This window comes from Xenopus tropicalis, chromosome 3, assembly GCF_000004195.4.
Source record: "Xenopus tropicalis strain Nigerian chromosome 3, UCB_Xtro_10.0, whole genome shotgun sequence".
NCBI lineage: Eukaryota > Metazoa > Chordata > Amphibia > Anura > Pipidae > Xenopus > Xenopus tropicalis.
The window spans coordinates 94,607,749-94,624,787 of record NC_030679.2 but is presented as its reverse complement, the minus strand read 5'-3'; the positions used below and the strand labels follow the sequence as shown (position 1 = coordinate 94,624,787).

Genomic DNA, 17,039 nt, shown 5'->3' with positions numbered 1-17,039 from the left:
GAGACTGCTGTTTTATATACATGACTTTCCTATTAGACATTTTATTTGTACTAGGGATCACTTCTTTGTACCAGCAATTCAATTACCACTTCTGTATCCTACAACTGTATAGTTAGGGGGGAAAAAGCTGCTTAAATGAAAGGGATATGTTTTTACACTCAATTACACAATTGATGAAAGCCTTTGCCCTGAAGTATTGTGCAGTTACAGAACTTATTAAAGGAACAGTAACACCAAAAAATGAAAGTGTATAAAAGTAACTAAAATATAATGTGCTGCTGCCCTGCACTGGTAAAAGTTGTGTGTTTACTTCAGAAAGTCTACTATAGTTTATATAAATAAGCTGCCATGAAGCCATGGGGGCAGCCATTCAAAGGAGAAAAGGCACAGGCACATAGCAGATAACAGATAAAACACTATTGTATTCTACAGAACTTATCTGTTATCTGCTATGTAACCTGTGCCTTTTCTCCTTTTTTCCAGCTTGAATGGCTGCCCCCGTGGCTACACAGCAGCTTATTATATAAATTATAGTAGTGTTACTGTAGCAAACACACCAGTTTTACCACTGCAGGGCAACAGTGCATTATATTTTTATTACTTTAAAGCTCTTTAATTTTTTGGTGTTACTGTTCCTTTAAAGGGGTGGTTCCACTTTAACTTAACTTTTAGTATGTTATAGAAAGGCCAATTCTAAGCAATTTTTCAATCATTCTTCATTATATGTTTTCATAGTTTGAATTATTTGCCTTATTCTAACTCTTTGCAGCTTTTAAATAGGGGGTCACTGACCCCTGAGTCAAAAAGCTATTGCCCTGTAAAGTTATTGTTTAATTATTACTTTATACTACTTATTTTTCTAGGCAGGTCCTCTCCTATTCATATATCAGTCTTTCATTCAAACCACACCCTGGTTGCTAAGGTAATTTGGATCCTAGCAGTGAAATAACTGCTGAAACTCCAAGCTGGAGAGCTGTCCAAAACTGCAATAATAAAAAAAACTACAAATAATAAAAAATTAAGATCAATTACAAATTGTCTCAGAATATTAATCTCTACATTGTACTAAAAGTTAACTCAAAGGTGGACAACCCCTTTAACTGATACATTATAGTATAGTGTTTGGATTGAAATTTCCTTACAGTCTTTTAATGAGGTCATATTTTATTTTATATATCTTGCTAAATACTGCTTCCCTGCATGTCCACTTTGCTGGTCATAGGTTACGGAGTATGAGCAAGCAGTGTATTGTCATTGCATATTATAACCATTTAAGAACTTTTTCAAGGCTAGAAGAAAACACAGAAGGCAAAATTCTGCTTTATGAAAATAATGTCATAATGCGTTATGATGGGGAGGCCCATATGACATATTGCATGTCGACGTATCCGTTGAGACAGAGAAGTGAAATCTGCTGATACCAGCAGAAAATCTGGGTGCAGGATAGAAATTGCCAGTATGCAGTCTGACTGGTTGTAGTGCTGGCCTGCTGCTATATATGGGCTCTTGGACTAACCTACATGTATTCATCAACTGCTATAAATAATATACAGTCATTTGTGCCAGTGGATGAATTCAGTGCACTCACCATTCATCTTTTTTCACAAGAATGTATATTTGTATTTATATAGCAATACTTGCATATACAGTTCTCTACATGAAAAAAGCACCTTATAGATAGAACATAGATCTCTGAATTATGAATATTCTGAATTACACTTGTATGTAAGAAATGTAAAATTGATAGCTATTTTCCATAGGAAGATAAGTTAAAAAAAAAGTAGCAGTAATGATAAATTTGTAGCGTCACAAAGCAAGAGTTTTTTTGGCTGTTGGGGTCAGTGACCCCCATTAAAAAGCTGGAAAGAGTCAGAAGAGGAAGGCAAATAATTTAAAAACTATAAAAAATAAATAATAAAGACCAATTGCAAAATTGCTAAAAACAGGACATTGTATAACCTACAAAAAGTGAATTTAAAGGTGAATAACCCCTTTAACGAAATGCTGAATTTCTGGGTGTATAAATGACACCCTTTGGTAAAAGACTTATTGTATAACTTTGTTATTCTTTTAACTGCCTATATTATGCCACACAAATGTTAACCTGTTCTTCTAGCAATGTGTCTTTATGCCGTTTCCCAGAAGCCTGTGTTTTTACAAATGTTCTAGCTAACATCTCAAGATGTAAAAAAATGTAAGTGTAATATATTTACCTTTTGCTTTAGGGGGTATTCGATCAGCGAATGAAAACCTGGCAGCGATGGCAGGATGCTCAGGCCATATTACAAAAAAAGAGAGAAAATGAAGCTAGATTGCTGTGGGCAAACAAGCCAGACAAACTGCAACAAGCAAAGGATGAGATTACAGAGGTGGGAAAACCTTTTATTTAACTAGGCTGTTCAAGATAAACTTGTCTAAAAAAAATGAGCATCAATTAGTTAGAATCTGGAACTCTTTTGCCAGTATCCAATTGCATTCTACACTCCCTCATGCAAGCAGGATCACAGGCCAGAAATATTTGTTCTAAGTCTGTAGCAGCTGAAAGGACCAGTACTCTATATGGTGCTCCGTTATTAACGGGGCGTTTATAAAGTTCATAATATAATTTGACATTATTTTACCCAGAATTCCAGTTTTTTTGCACCTGAGGTGAAAACAGACAAGCTGCATCCACCTTATTATTGGGGCATCAAGCAGCTTTTGAAGTGCAAGATATCATGCATGTATTTAAAGAGCACTGGCTTTTACGACTTACAAACCTTAAACCTTTGTTTTATTCAGCTCAGGTGTTGTGAAAGTTGTAGTCTTTCGACGGGAGTTTGTATTACATAATAATTGTATTCTTTGTTGTTGTTCTTTTAGTGGGAGTCCCGGGTCACACAGTATGAAAGGGATTTTGAGAGGATTTCTGTTACAGTACGAAAGGAGGTCACACGGTTTGAGGCGAGTATTGTACTTTCAGTTAAAGGGGCTATATACCCCCTTTAAACCTCTGAATCATGAGGTGGTCAGTGTAGCAGGCTCACAGCAATGGAGGCCTTAAACTAAGAGGACACCTCTGCATACAATGACTGGTATTAAAGGCACAGTATTACCCCATTGTTTAGTTCAGTTAAAGGAGAAGGAAAGGCATTTTACTGCCAATAGATCAATATAGTATTTAAGGGGAGCACTCACTAGACCAGATCCACTGCAATTGGAGCCCATGCTATCGCGTCACCAAACAAAAATTAATAGAGCACTGGGATTCCAAATTGATTAAAAAGTCATTTTTCTGTTTCTTTTGATAGAGGACTCAGTGCAGCTTTTCTGTGAGTGCTTATTGCTGTATTTACATAGACCTGTAACATCAATGTAACACTAGTAATGAAACCTTTGCTTACTTTTTCAGAAAGAAAAGTCCAAGGATTTTAAGAGTCACATAGTTAAATATCTGGAGACACTCTTGAATTCACAGCACAAAGTAGGTTACATTGCATGTCCTGTTTCCTACTGTGTAAATATCCTGTTGAATGAGACCTTTATGTACAGACTGACATGCAATAAACCTTTTTTATTGAATTGATCAGAAGAGTCTTTTTTTCAGAGGGTCTCTAACCCCCACTACATATATGCAGAGTATGCTCCTGTTCCCATATGCCATTGCTGTTGCTAATTTCCCCATTTATTGGAGATTTTAGTGTAGGGGTACAACATTTATTATTATTCAAATGTCTTTGTCTTAATACTTTCATACAGTGCACAGAAGTCTTATCAGTCTTGTACAGCATTCATACAGCTAAGATATATTATTGAGTAGTCAGCCACTATAGAAGGATGATAGTATTACTGTACAGCAGCACTAATGAGAATAAGAAAATGTGTGCTGAGAAAATGTGTCTTACTACTATACCTTTCCCAGCATTCCCACTTGTACATTTGGTGGGAAAAATCTAAAACAAGGCAGCTGTTATATTAGCATCATACATAGAGACAGGGTTATGAAAAATGTATATACTTTTTATCATGAACTCAAAGTACTAGTATTATAACTTATTGAGGCCTGTCATTATATGGCATAGGCACATACAGCTTTTTGATTGGTGGGTTTTTAAGTCTTATTAGCATTAGCCAATGACCCTCAGAACCTAGTTAGGTGAATGGGAAGTGGTCTGGGACAATATATATATATATATACCATATGCCTCTTATGCCAAAGCTCTTATTGTCATTTAAACATATTACCTAGACTGTTGATGTATCACAAGGTTCTGTGATGTATAGAGTAGATACATAGAAAGTAATTGATACAGTAATAAACAGGTCTATTAAAAGGATAGTCCCATTGTTGAAGGGGCATTATACATCTGTGTTCAACAAGGGTCAGATCTGTAAGACTTTTGTTGAAAATTACTTTGCATGTTGTTTTAATTAAGAAATAACAATTGTGTTACTTCTTTCACTGATCAGTGCAGAGTACTTACATTTTTCAGCTCTTTATTTTTTTATATGAATTTTGGAAGTAGTAGAAGTTATTTATTCAGCCATCATAGTTACGGCTAATGTCCCACAGAGAGATTAGTCACCCACGATAAAGCTCTCCTACTGCGGGCGACTAATTTCTCCATAATGCGTTTTCACTGGCAACAAAGGGAAACGCAAGTTGAAAGGCCTATGCATCGCATCGGTTTTCCGAAGTTGTGCAAAGTTTCCTCCTGCAGGCAACTTTACTAGACTTCGCAAAGCCGAAGCCTTGCGTATGCCTTTCCACCGGCGACTTATTGTTGCTGGTGGAAAGGCATTTTGGAGCGGTTAGTCGCCCGCACCAGCAGAGATTTATCATGGGTGACATGGGACATTAGCCTAAAGGTTCTTATCCTTATCTGTGTAACCCACAGGCAACACCATTATCTCTATTTAAACAATTGTGTCTCATTGCAGGGATAGTGAGTGTGAGTGAAAGTAAAAAAGCAAAATAATGATCTGTGTAGAGTTTTATTATAATAAAAGATACAGAAATATTTTTTTTTATTAGAAGAAAATGCAGAATACATTTCCAACACAAGAATTAATTGTGCTTATGTTGAACACAGGTGTATCTTTTTGGGTCTTCTCATATGGATTGTGATATGGCATTGCTAGGCTTCAGTTCATGGTAATGCCATAATAAAAGCTGCAATTTCTAAATCTAACTCACTTCTTTTTATCTTTACAGCTGGTTAAATACTGGGAGGCGTTTTTACCTGAAGCAAAAGTTATATCGTAACTGGTGTGGATAGAAGAACAGCCCTAATGGTTCTATTCCTCTTCTGCGATTTTTATATTCATATTAAAAAATATACCTTCTGCCTTTTAGAGAACAGTGATGCACACTTCCAAACAGTAAAAACCTTGTTCAACCTCTTTAGCGCTAAACAATATTTCCTGTGGGTTGCTTGTATTTCAGCCCCCCAGAGTCTTAATCATGGTTGTCCCTCTGTATATTCTCCTGTAACCAGACCAAGTTTTAAAGCTTAAAGTGAAAATACCCCAAAAATAAGGTTGTTCTAAGGGGTCAGTTTAGTATGCCATATAACAAATTGCACTTTTAAAAATCTGGTTTTACGAGGGTTGGTTGCACCGCTTCACAGACCATTTTTTTTTTTGTTTGTTATTTGATGGGGACTATCTCTGTTTGTTTCGTGGACTAAGTACACGAAAGTCGCTGGCCACAGAACTCCTGGAGATATTGCACACCACAAGAACTGTGTCTGAGTGCTTAACATAGGAAATGCAGTAGTGTGACAGCATTGTGAATGAGACCCATGCTGTGCTAGTAAATCAGAAAAACGCTGTTACCTGTTACTGTTTACAAATGCCTTTAAACAGCATTTTCTCTTCATTATTTTGTTCTATGCAAAGTGGCCAAAAAATCCTCAAAAATATAAATTTATATTTTAGCTGACCTTGGTAGATTTAGCACCCACAATGACATTAAGGGATAAAATAAACTTTGTCTTTTGCATGTAGAGGTAATCATGTGGCACTCAAACTGTTGAACTACAACTCCTAAAACCCCTGGTTAGTGGATTCAGTAACAGCTGGAGCTCCACATATTTCCTGTCCGTGTTGTATTGTATAATGTGAGCTCACCAATTTGTACCATTTGCCCTTTGGTATTTTAGTAATGTTGGCAGTCCTATCTAGTTGCAAAAAAAAAGCTGTGAATACTTAGGAAGCTGGACTGAAGATGGCTAAAACCCTGTGCCTTATTTTCAGGATTTTGCTTATGTAAAGTGTAAGAAGTCATTTGTGCATGTCAAAAAGAACTGGAGCAGTATTGGTGTTCTGCTGCGGTAGAATATTGAGAGTGGGACTGTTTAGATTCCCAGTTTATATGAATACAACTGTGTTTCATGTAACAGTTGTAAACAAGCACACAATCCATATGTCTGTGTGAAGCTAATAGAATGGCCTTTCCATGGCCATTTAATGCTACTATATAAAGCAACATTCACTGGCAAAAAGTGTTCTGATTCCAGTTTTTTCTGTTGCCCTGTTCTCTACAAGTGACTCTATCAAGTATAGTGAAATAATTTCCCTTAGGGCTGGGGCATAGGGAGTATATTCTCTGCCAGCATTTACAGCCAGTGAAGAAGCACCCACGTCTGCCTCATATTTCAGCACTGGCATGTGTTTCCTATTCATATAAATGGGGCATGGACTCAGGTGCTCCTCCATTGGCTGGAAAAACTGGCGAAGTATATGGACATGTGCCACCAGACATAAGGGTAGTTTAAGGCTGAGATCATTCTTAGGGTATGTTGGCTTTTAATGACATTGTCCTCTGCAGACCTGTATAAGCAGCACGATTTAAGCTTCAAGGGACTGTGTTTTTGCCTTTGCTATTTTTTTGTTTGTTTGTTTTTGTTTTTCACCTTTGCATTTCAAGACACGCATTTTTCTGTTAATTTTTCCTTTGTATCAGTTTGTTTAACTTTCATGTATATTTTCTTATAAAAGCTATAAATTGTCAATGTAGGGTTTTCAGCAAGAATAAAAAGAAGAAATAAAAATATATATTTCATCTAGTTAACTTTGGTTTTTAGGGAGGGGTTTATTAATATAAATATCTATATTGTATATTTTTGGGCTGTGACAGACACAGAATGGAGTATTTCTATTCCAATAAAACCTTCAATAAAATGGTGAAAAAACAACGTGATAGCTTGCTATTTCCTGCAGTGTGAAAGTGCTGCTATATTCAATGGTATATAAATGTGATGCCCATGGGGCAGTTTGTAATGCTGACATTGGTATTCTAAAATTATTTGCAACTGGTCTTTGCATTTTATTCCCTGAGCTTTTAAAATTATTTACTTTTCATTCTGCAGTTTTCCAATTTAGGGCACCATGTGGTATCTAATGTAAGTGATCCTAACAACCAAATTGAGGTGGCAGAGGAATATGAAAAGATCAGAAATCTAATTACAGTACAAATTCCTCTTTAGGGTTTTATGACTGGACTTGCATGTGTGCAATGAGTATTTGTTTGCCATGTCTGTAACTCCTTGGTTTCAGACTTGAGAATGGAATGGATAAGATGACTGATTACCAAATGGATTCTTTCTGCACAAACTAATTTATGAAATGTTAGAGACAAGGTAAAATGCCAGTACAGCTTTCTTAAATTGTGCTGTGTAAATCAGCAACCACATCAAAATGGACAGGTTTTCTGTAGATTCCACAGCTGAATAGCTGTCACCCAGAAGGGATTAAAGATGGCAGCCTCCAAAGATTAAAACAGCCAAGCGTAGTATAATATGATAAAGCTAAATGGCTTTATTCATAGCTACAAAAATTCCTACTTGCAAAACATCTCACTCTGAGGAGCTGATATATCTTCCATTGGTGGTCGCCATTGGGCAAGACAGCTGCACAAGAGGAGAGTGACTTGCAGAATTTACTAGTTTTTTTGGAAACCGATTAACTTCCCAACCTGTTAAAAAAAAAAAGAGAGAGAGAGTTTTTTTTCTTCCCACAAGTGCATTTTTTGCCAGAAATAAAAAGCTTACAAAAAAAGTTTGGGGACAATCACTCCCCTTTCCTGCAATGATTTTGAGCAAACATCAGTGGATGGAAAATCAGCAATTAAGCACCTTTTGTCATAGGCTACTGTAAATGGCATTATCTGAAGGACTGCTGATATTCCCTGCAATAATCTGATTTTCTCATTAGTAACCCTGTCAGGTAGAAATGGGAAAATTAGCAGACTGGCATTATATTAATGATTACATCCAAAATAACAAACCCATAGGCGCACTTACAGTACTGAACGTCAGCCCAGCATCTCTTCATGTTATTCATCTGGAAGATCTCTACAACATATCCACATGAGATGGGGGATAAAATATTTCTCTATTCGTGCTGAGACATACAAAGCCTTTAAGGGAAAACAGAAGTAAGATAAAGTCTACTAATACAGAAAGTATATTTCCTCTTCAATCCACTTTGCTGAGCAGTGAGTTTGTAGGGCTTGGCTTAGAATATGGGAAGTGTACTCCAGTGCAGTACAGAAACACATATTTTTATTCTCGTGTATCTTAATGTACGATGTGGTTGAAGGGTGGAAAGGAAAGGATATGCCAGGACAAACATTAGCTGAGTGAAGCTGTATGAGGGGAAGATTCTCTATTACACCAGCATGTGCTGATTTGGTTTTGTAACAGTAAGAAGCTCATTCTCTGATGTAATGCATGTCCATTTAGTGTGGAGGAAAAATTCACTTGGTTGTAGGACCAGCTACTTTCTGTTCCTATTTGTACAACTTGCCGTTTCCTCTTGCAGAAAAAAGTTCAATTAGATACTGACTGTCTGTTAAGGGAGGTGTGACAACTTTCAGAAGCTAGTGGCCTTTTCTGCTTATTTTTGCAGCATGTCCGATACCACATTAATTACAGGAACATGGCAGACGTGATTTGAACATAGTATAATATACTCACGCAGGATCACTGATCATTTTTTCTTTCCCTTTGTATTGAGCTTTCTTCTGCTATAATGCGGTGCTTTATTGATAGCAAACTACAGAGGGCTTTTCCCTAAAGAAATACAGAACTACAAAATTAGTTCTCTGGCATGCATTTGTTTTTTGACCTATATACATCACCTAGGGAGAATAATATCTGTACAGAAATTGGGTTGGTAACCTACCTATAGGTTTCCTAAATATCATCAGAAAGCCTTGTAATTATCCACTGCTTAAACTGGGCAGGTCCCAGATGCTCTCTGTTGCAACAGTGGGCTGAACTTGACTTAAAGGGATATTGTCATGATTTTTATGATATACTTTATATTTCTAAATTAAACTGTTTACATAGCAAATAATTCACTCTACAATTTAAAATGTTATTCTTGAACCAGCAAATTTATTTTTTTAGTTAATATTGTGTAGGCAGCCATCTCAGTGCATTGTGCCTGAGTCTGAGCTTTCAGAAGGAGCCAGTGCTACACATTAGAACTGCTTTCAGGTAACTTATTGTTTCTCCTACTTCTACTGGAGGAGTCCCAAGCTGGACTTGGATTTCTTACTATTGAGTGCTATTCTGATATCTACTGGGAGCTATCTTTCTCCCTTCCCATTGTTCTGCTGAGAGGGGGTGATATCACTTGCAGCGCAGCAGTAGTGTAACTAAAGTTTATCAGAGCACAGGTCACATGATTGTGGCAGAATATGGCTAGCCCCATGTGAAATTTATAAATTAAATATAAAATAGAATTTAATGCGGGAGGATTCTGCTGGAGAAGCTCTATTAACTGATGGGTTTTGGGGAAAAAACATGTTTTCCATGACAGTATTCCCTTAAAGGAGAAAGAAAAGTGAAAAACTAAATAAGCTTTATCAGAAAGATATATGTAAATACAGCCATAAGCACTCACAGAAACGCTGCACTGAGTTCTTTGAAAAAGATTAGTTGTGTCTGTAATTCCTGTGCCAGAGACACACAGTTTTCTGCTCTCTCCCCTCTCCTGCTCCCCCCCTCCCTCAAGAATGCTAAGAACTCACTCCCCCCCCCTCCCTTAGGAATGCGGATCTGAGCCAATCAGCAGGAAGCAGACTCCTAGGGGCCCATTTACTTACTCACGAACGGGCCGAATGCGTCCGATTGCAGTTTTTTCGTAATGATCGGTATTTTGCGATTTTTTTGGAAAATTATCGCGACTTTTTCGTTACCAATACGATTTTTGCGGAAAAACGCGAGTTTTTCGTAGCCATTCCGAAAGTTGCGATTTTTTTCGTAGCGTTAAAACTTGCGCAAAAAGTTGCGATTTTTTTCGTAGTGTTAAAACTTGCGCAAAACGTCGCGCCTTTTAAGTTTTAACGCTACGAAAAAAGCGCAACTTTTTGCGCAAGTTTTAACGCTACGAAAAAATCGCAACTTTCGGAATGGCTACGAAAACTCGCAAAATGTTCGTTTTCCAATCGGAATTTTTCGAATTCGTGGGTTAGTAAATCAGCCCCATAGTCTAACTAACTGAGAATGTTCACTTGGTCTGGGTGTCTGTGCAGGAGTGAGGCATTATGGGAACTTTCTTTACACAGCTCAGCGTTTTTTCTTCCTGTTTGGCTTCAGGTGAATACGAAAATTTTGTGACTTTCGGATGGCCAATACGATATTATCGTGTGACTATTCAGATTTTTTTTGTAAGCATTTTTGTGATATTTGCGACCATCAGAAATTATTGAATCCAATACAAATTTTTCCCATTTCGGGATTCGAACTCGTACTTTGATGAATGTGCCCCTTATTCTTGGAACACATTTAATACCCTCCAATCTCCAGAGTATTGGGTTGTATAACCCAAGAAATTAAAAGGCCCTAGTAGCAATTATAAATGATCTGGAACAATTTTGAAAATATATCTTTGTTGTTTATGATTTGGCATTTGTGGGCACTTTGTGATTATGTGTTATCTAATGCTCTGTTGATACAATTTTTTGTTTTTGTTTTAAGCCATGATAAAAGGTGGCTGAACACAGGAGAGCTGGTAGCAATAAAAATCTATTACTTTCTTTGCATCATGCTGGTATAATTCCATTGCGGTAGTTACAATTCTAGTTGTTTCTCACTGGCATTACCCATGTTGTCTGTGTGGAACCCTGTCATTATTAACAATGAATTATAAAAACCTATATATTGTGCAGTTTTGTGCAACAGAATGTGCACATTTTACATACATATCATATTCAAACAGGGACTGAAACAGCATACTTGAGATCTGGCAGTGTTTTACATGTTAAGTGATTTTGCTTAATGAAATGTGTGTGGGGGGTTTTGCTTTTATATAAAGATATGTGCTGATGCTGTGTTTTGGAATCTAATCCATTTGTACCTAGCCTTGCAATTTTTCATCTGTCCCTAGGTTTATGAACTGCTTACTCAGCTACATGAGATCACAAGTTGCACAGCCCTATCTGAAAGGCAGTGAGCCATGCTAAGGCTTGCAGCTAACAGTGAATACCTATGTAGCTCCTATACTGCTATCATAGCTTAGCTTTTGCTATAGCAATAAAGTTTTGCATAATAAACAGTGCCCTTCAAAAAAAGAAGACATATTTCAGTCCCATGTTTATAAGGTGTGTTAGCAATATTAGCAACTTATTTTACACAATCATTGGTCACTATAAAAAAAATCGCAAAGTAGTGAATAGAGCCCCTATATTGCATATTCCTCTGCCCCAGCGTGTTTTTTGGTTTTTTTTCTTGTACGCTACTAATATTCCAAGAGTGTCCAGATCTGCAACAAGCATTCAACCCAAATATCAACTCAAATGGCTGATCTAGGCCTGACCATCCTTTAATATAAACCACCAGCGTCGGACTGGGACCCCAGGGGCCCACCAGAAAACCTTAGAGCATAGGCCCACCCTCTGAACTATTTTTCCTCCTTTCCTCACCCAACCTCTTTATTTTCCAGGTCTTTTTTTATTTTAATGCTAGCATCTATTCTTCCATTTATTTCTCCTCTTTGTTCCCATTCAGAAATAGAGAATGACCATAAAGCGGGCCAAATGGTCAGGAGCAGGAGAGCCCACTGACACCGGAAGTTTTCCTGGTATCCTGATGGCCAGTCCGACATTGTAAACCACTGCCCCTAGACATGGCATCAGTTCAAGTGGGATGTAATGCCATGTCGATTATTATTTGTGTACACAGAATTTAGAGAAAGGGCAAACATTCCTCTGACAGCCAACGTCTCTTTGGTGCTTAGATCTGAAGCTTATGTATGTACTGTGCATTAGCCTACATTAAAACAGGCCATACACGCAGTGATATCGTACGAAGCAAGGTTTCGTATGATATTCGGTGCGTGTATGGTGGATTGACGAGACAACTGATATTGCAAAAGCTTCAGATATCAGTCATCTCGTCAATCGGGTGGGACAAAGGGCTTAAGGGCTGAATCGTCAGATAGGGGTAGAATTCCTATTGACTACCTCCTGATGATTCAGCCCTGAACCTCAGTGGAGGGTTCGATCGCAGAAAAGATTGTAATTGTTACGTGTATAGTCACCTTAAGGGCTCTGGTACACGGGGAGATTAGTCGCCCGCGGCAAAACTCCCTGCTCGCGGGCGACTAATCTCCCCGAGTTGCCTTCCCCCTGCCATCCCACCGGCGAACATGTAAGTCGCTGGCGGGATGGCAGACGCGGCGGGGCGATTTCGGGAAATCGCCCCGCCGCGGGCGACTAATCTCCCCGTGTACCAGAGCCCTAAGAGTCTGAGATTGGATACTTCTGCTCTCTATTGTGTTGGAATGATGTATAGCTTGGGTGACTAAATGCTTTCCAGAAGTACAGTAAGTATCATACATGTTATAACATAGCGAGTCGGACCAGTATGGCATTGCTCATCCACTCCAGTGCACAGCAGCCAATTAGCACATTTCAATTCCACATTTACACTGTTAGTAAAATATCCATGTTTATCATTACATTTTGCCAACACAAATGTGGGTATAGGATCTGTTATCTGGAAAACATTTATCCTGAAATCTTCAAATTACAGGAAGGCCATTTCTTATAGACTGCATTCAAATACAATAATTCAGTTACTGATTTCCTCTTTCTCGTAATAATAAACAATGTCTTGTACTTGATCCCAACTAAGATATAAAGAATCAATCAAACAAAACTATCCTATTGAGTTTATTTAATGTTTAAATTATTTTAAAGTAGGCTTAAGGTATGGAGATCCAAATTATGGAAAGATCCTTTATCTGGAAAACTCCAAGTCCCAAGCATTCTGGATAACAGATCCCATACCTGTACTGTAAAGCTAGCAACATCTGTCCTAGTGTACACTACAAATGAGTTGAGGTTCCATAATTAATTTGCTTGCAATTAAATAGATCTAGATTTGAACTGTTGGTCAATCCATTTAACCAGTCATTGCAAGGTTCACTGTAAGAGTCATAAACATGAATGATTTGTGTGGTCCTCTTTGTAATCTAGTCGTTCAACCAAAATCCCTGTCCTGCACCATTGCTGGATAGTCTGCTCCTTCACTATACACAGAGCTACAGTGCATTTCATCTCTGCCTCTAGGAAATAAGTGTTAGGACATCTCAGTGCTCACTGTAAACACAGACAGGGACCAGAAAGAATTTGAGGTGCTCCAGTAAAGATGTACATTTTAAAGGTAACAATACATTTTTTTTTAGCACAAATGTATGTAATTATACAATGTCCTCTACATACACTCAAGCCTGTGTAACAAGCAACATTGGGTTCTATTTGTGATACACTACAAAAATATCATACATTGCTGCATCTTATTTACAAAATCTTACATTTCCATGGCTTTTTTCTATTCATACTATTGCACAAGATACATCAAACCCTTAATTACAAACATGTGCCACAGAGGGCAATGCAATCACCTGCAGACAAGCTTTCAGTGTTCCTGTGCCAGCAATAGCAGCTCTCTTCCTGCCCCTCTCTGCTCCCAGACCTCAGTACACAGTAACTCCCTTATTCTGCCCAGGCTAAATGCAGTGACACACAGAGGGTACTGTGTGTGTCTCCCACCCACAATTACAAAACCAGACACGCAGAAAGAAACAACAAGTACAATTTGCTTTTAAATTAGAAAAAGTTCTAGTGTAAATATAGAGATAGAGCAGGGGATATACTGAAGAATATCTACATATCTATAGAAATAATTTAAGAAATTTGGAAAGAATAATAATAATTGATAACCTGGCCAAGTCATCCTGCTAAAACCCTGCAGTCTGTATGTGTTCCACAGTTGCCAATTGTCCAAGAGTCTCTTCTCACTTTCTGATTATGGCTATATTTATGTATTGAGGCTTCCTTTTAGTGCAAATCTCACACAACACACTAGTTGGCTGATGCAGACAACTTTTGACAACAGCACAAATAAAATATGGATTACACTTTTTTTTTATGTACACACATGTTAAAGTACCTACTTGGAGCAACCCACCACATCACACATATTATTAAATAGGCCCACAATTTTTTTTTTTTTCTGCACACAGCCTACAAGAATTTAACTTTTTATGATGGGGCTCCATGCTATCTAGGAGTTTTTATAGCCTGAAATGATGTGAATACATAACATTACCACTGCCCAATTAGATGACACATTTAATGAATACTGAAAAGAAGGAATCTTGCATTTATAGAACAGATTATCAGCGGACTCTCAACTTGCTATTGCAGCAATTAGAATTTTATTCTAAGTTAGACCAACTGTTCATCTGCTGCTAAGGGGTTTCATAGTGCAGCCTGGTGTTGCTTCCACTGAAGCAGAGCATAGAACTGTATGAATAGCATTTCTGCCCTTTCTGTAGTCTTACCTTCTTTGCACTGACACTTTAAAGTACTATTATTATTATATATTATATACTAGAGCCCTGAGTATACTTTTGCCTACTGAACACTACTATGCTGCTGATAACTGTACAGATCTATTTTTGGAATGTTTTGGACTTGGGGTTTTCAGATAAGGGATCTTTTTGTAATCTGGATATCCATACCTTAAGTCTACTAAAAATGAATTTAAACATTAAATAAACCTGATAGGATTGTTTTGCCTCCAATAAGAATTAATTATATCTTAATTGGGATCAAGTACAAGGTACTGTTTTATTATTACAGAGAAATGTAAATTATTTGCTTATGACATAGTCTATAGGAGTTGGCTTTCCATAAGAGACATTTTGACTGTATGTGTGAAGTAGGATTTGATTCCCAGAAACAGAATGTGTGCTACATGTAACATGGAGCAGCTTCCTACATCACTGTCTTCACAGAGACATGCGATTATAGCCCACAACTGAAAACACTATTTTGAATCACAGCCCCTGGTAAAAAGATCTAATCATGCAGATTAAAACAGAAATAATTAACAGGAGCAATCTTGGATATAAGGGTAAAAGTACCTGGTTGTAGTTCCCAACAATGACATACCCAGAAATAATTATTTCTGTGCTTTATATATGTATAATTGCAAGCTGCCATATTGTTGCCCAGGCATAAAAACATTAAAGGGGACCTGTCACCCTAAGAAATAATACCAAATTTTTAAAGGACTTTTATTATACAGCTTTTTATGTGTCGGTGACAGGTACACTTTAAATACTGCATAGACAGCATTACTGTACCTATGTGGTTAACAGATGAAGCTGATATATTTGTTGACTGCGAATAACTGTTTGATTTTCCTTAGCAGAGGCAAATAACATGACAGCTCTTTCTCAGAAATGGACTGCACCTCTAGGGAACAGTGACATTTCCAGCATGAAATACAACCTGCAGTGTGACTGGACCAGCTGGAAAGATTAAGTTGCACATCCTGCCAAATCACAGGTTAGCTTTCCCCTTAAGGTCCTCTAGTGAGTATGACTGGATAGGCATTGTACGGTTGTCAAAAGGATGTACAGTGGACTGCAGTACATTTAACATTTCTATAAGTATTAGAAGAAATGTAGAGTAAAGAAAACATGATAGAAGAGGAAACAGAAAGAGAAAGATACAAAAAAAGAGAACTAGACACTGTAATGAGAACAGAAAGGTGGTAAAAGGGAAAGCAAAATTACAAATATATAAGAAGACAATGAGAAGGACAAATTGTTTGATAAAAGAATAAATGAAGACAATGAAGGGGGGGGGGTGAATAAGGCAGTGGCTGAATATGTCAAATAATGTCATGTGCCGTAAACCGGGCTCAGATTGCCTTAGAGAAAGGCATACTAGATACACAAATGGGGTATATTGTAACGAAAGGGGTTAAATGCTGCACTGTCACTAATTTGCTTCTTACAAGAAAGTTATAAACACTTTTCATATGATGAGGTTTCCTCTGTAAAAGTTGGAATTTAGTTTGTTTGCTCTGCTCTGTGTTGTAACTTATACATATAATATTTCTTGCTAAAATACATTTTTTAGACGTAAATTATAACAGAATATATACTGGATTCTTGATGTTTGCACAGAGTACGCAATTATATGATGCTTGGACATTTGCCCAAATTTTGTATTGTACTGTATTGCATATATAAGTGCTAATGCTAGCGCATATGAAGACAGTATCAAAAAATGAATATATCTTCTGTTCTGTTTTTGCCTTGTTTCTAACAAACTGTAACAGACCGGTGGCAGTTTCAGCCTCCCATATGCCTTGTAATACCTGGTCACAATTATTTTTATGAAAAGGAGGCTGGGCCTTCCCAGACCTGCCTGACAATAACAATTAAAAAAACAAAAAAAAGATTCTCTATCCTACTATACTACTGTCTGCAGCGCCAGACTTTGTGACAATTCCATCACTGGTTGTTCTGGTCCAGCTGCACTTGTTTTGTTTTGAAAATTTAACCTGCTTAACTTCCTGCACAAACATTTTTCCATAAGCTGCAGAATCTACTCTCTCATTATATTTATAATTATAGAATTTGGGTGCTCCTGACAAGAGAGATAAGAGTTCTGGTTCAGTTATTACTTTATCACAACACACATTTACACTATGGAGCATGTGCACAAATATATTGTAAAGGAT

At 37.4% G+C, this 17,039-nt stretch overlaps 1 protein-coding gene and 1 long non-coding RNA gene across 3 annotated transcripts in view; one reads left to right on the top strand and one right to left on the bottom strand.

Annotated features, from left to right (window-relative positions):
• snx1 (sorting nexin 1) overlaps positions 1–7,167 on the top strand; it is a 30,744-nt gene extending 23,577 nt beyond the window's left edge. For both annotated transcript variants that reach the window (XM_002938872.5, XM_031899139.1), the window contains 4 exons: positions 2,226–2,369; positions 2,863–2,943; positions 3,392–3,463; positions 5,195–7,167. In XM_002938872.5, coding sequence (XP_002938918.2) covers positions 2,226–2,369; positions 2,863–2,943; positions 3,392–3,463; positions 5,195–5,245 — 348 coding nt within the window. In that variant the 3' untranslated portion in view covers positions 5,246–7,167. The remainder of the gene's footprint in view (positions 1–2,225; positions 2,370–2,862; positions 2,944–3,391; positions 3,464–5,194) is intronic.
• A 610-nt stretch (positions 7,168–7,777) lies between these two features.
• Positions 7,778–14,416, bottom strand: LOC105947765. The gene is made up of 4 exons (XR_004222025.1): positions 13,900–14,416; positions 8,961–9,056; positions 8,286–8,401; positions 7,778–7,957 (listed from the first exon to the last, which is right to left on the bottom strand). It is a non-coding gene; the product is annotated as an uncharacterized LOC105947765 (long non-coding RNA).
• Between the last annotated feature and the right edge of the window lie 2,623 nt (positions 14,417–17,039).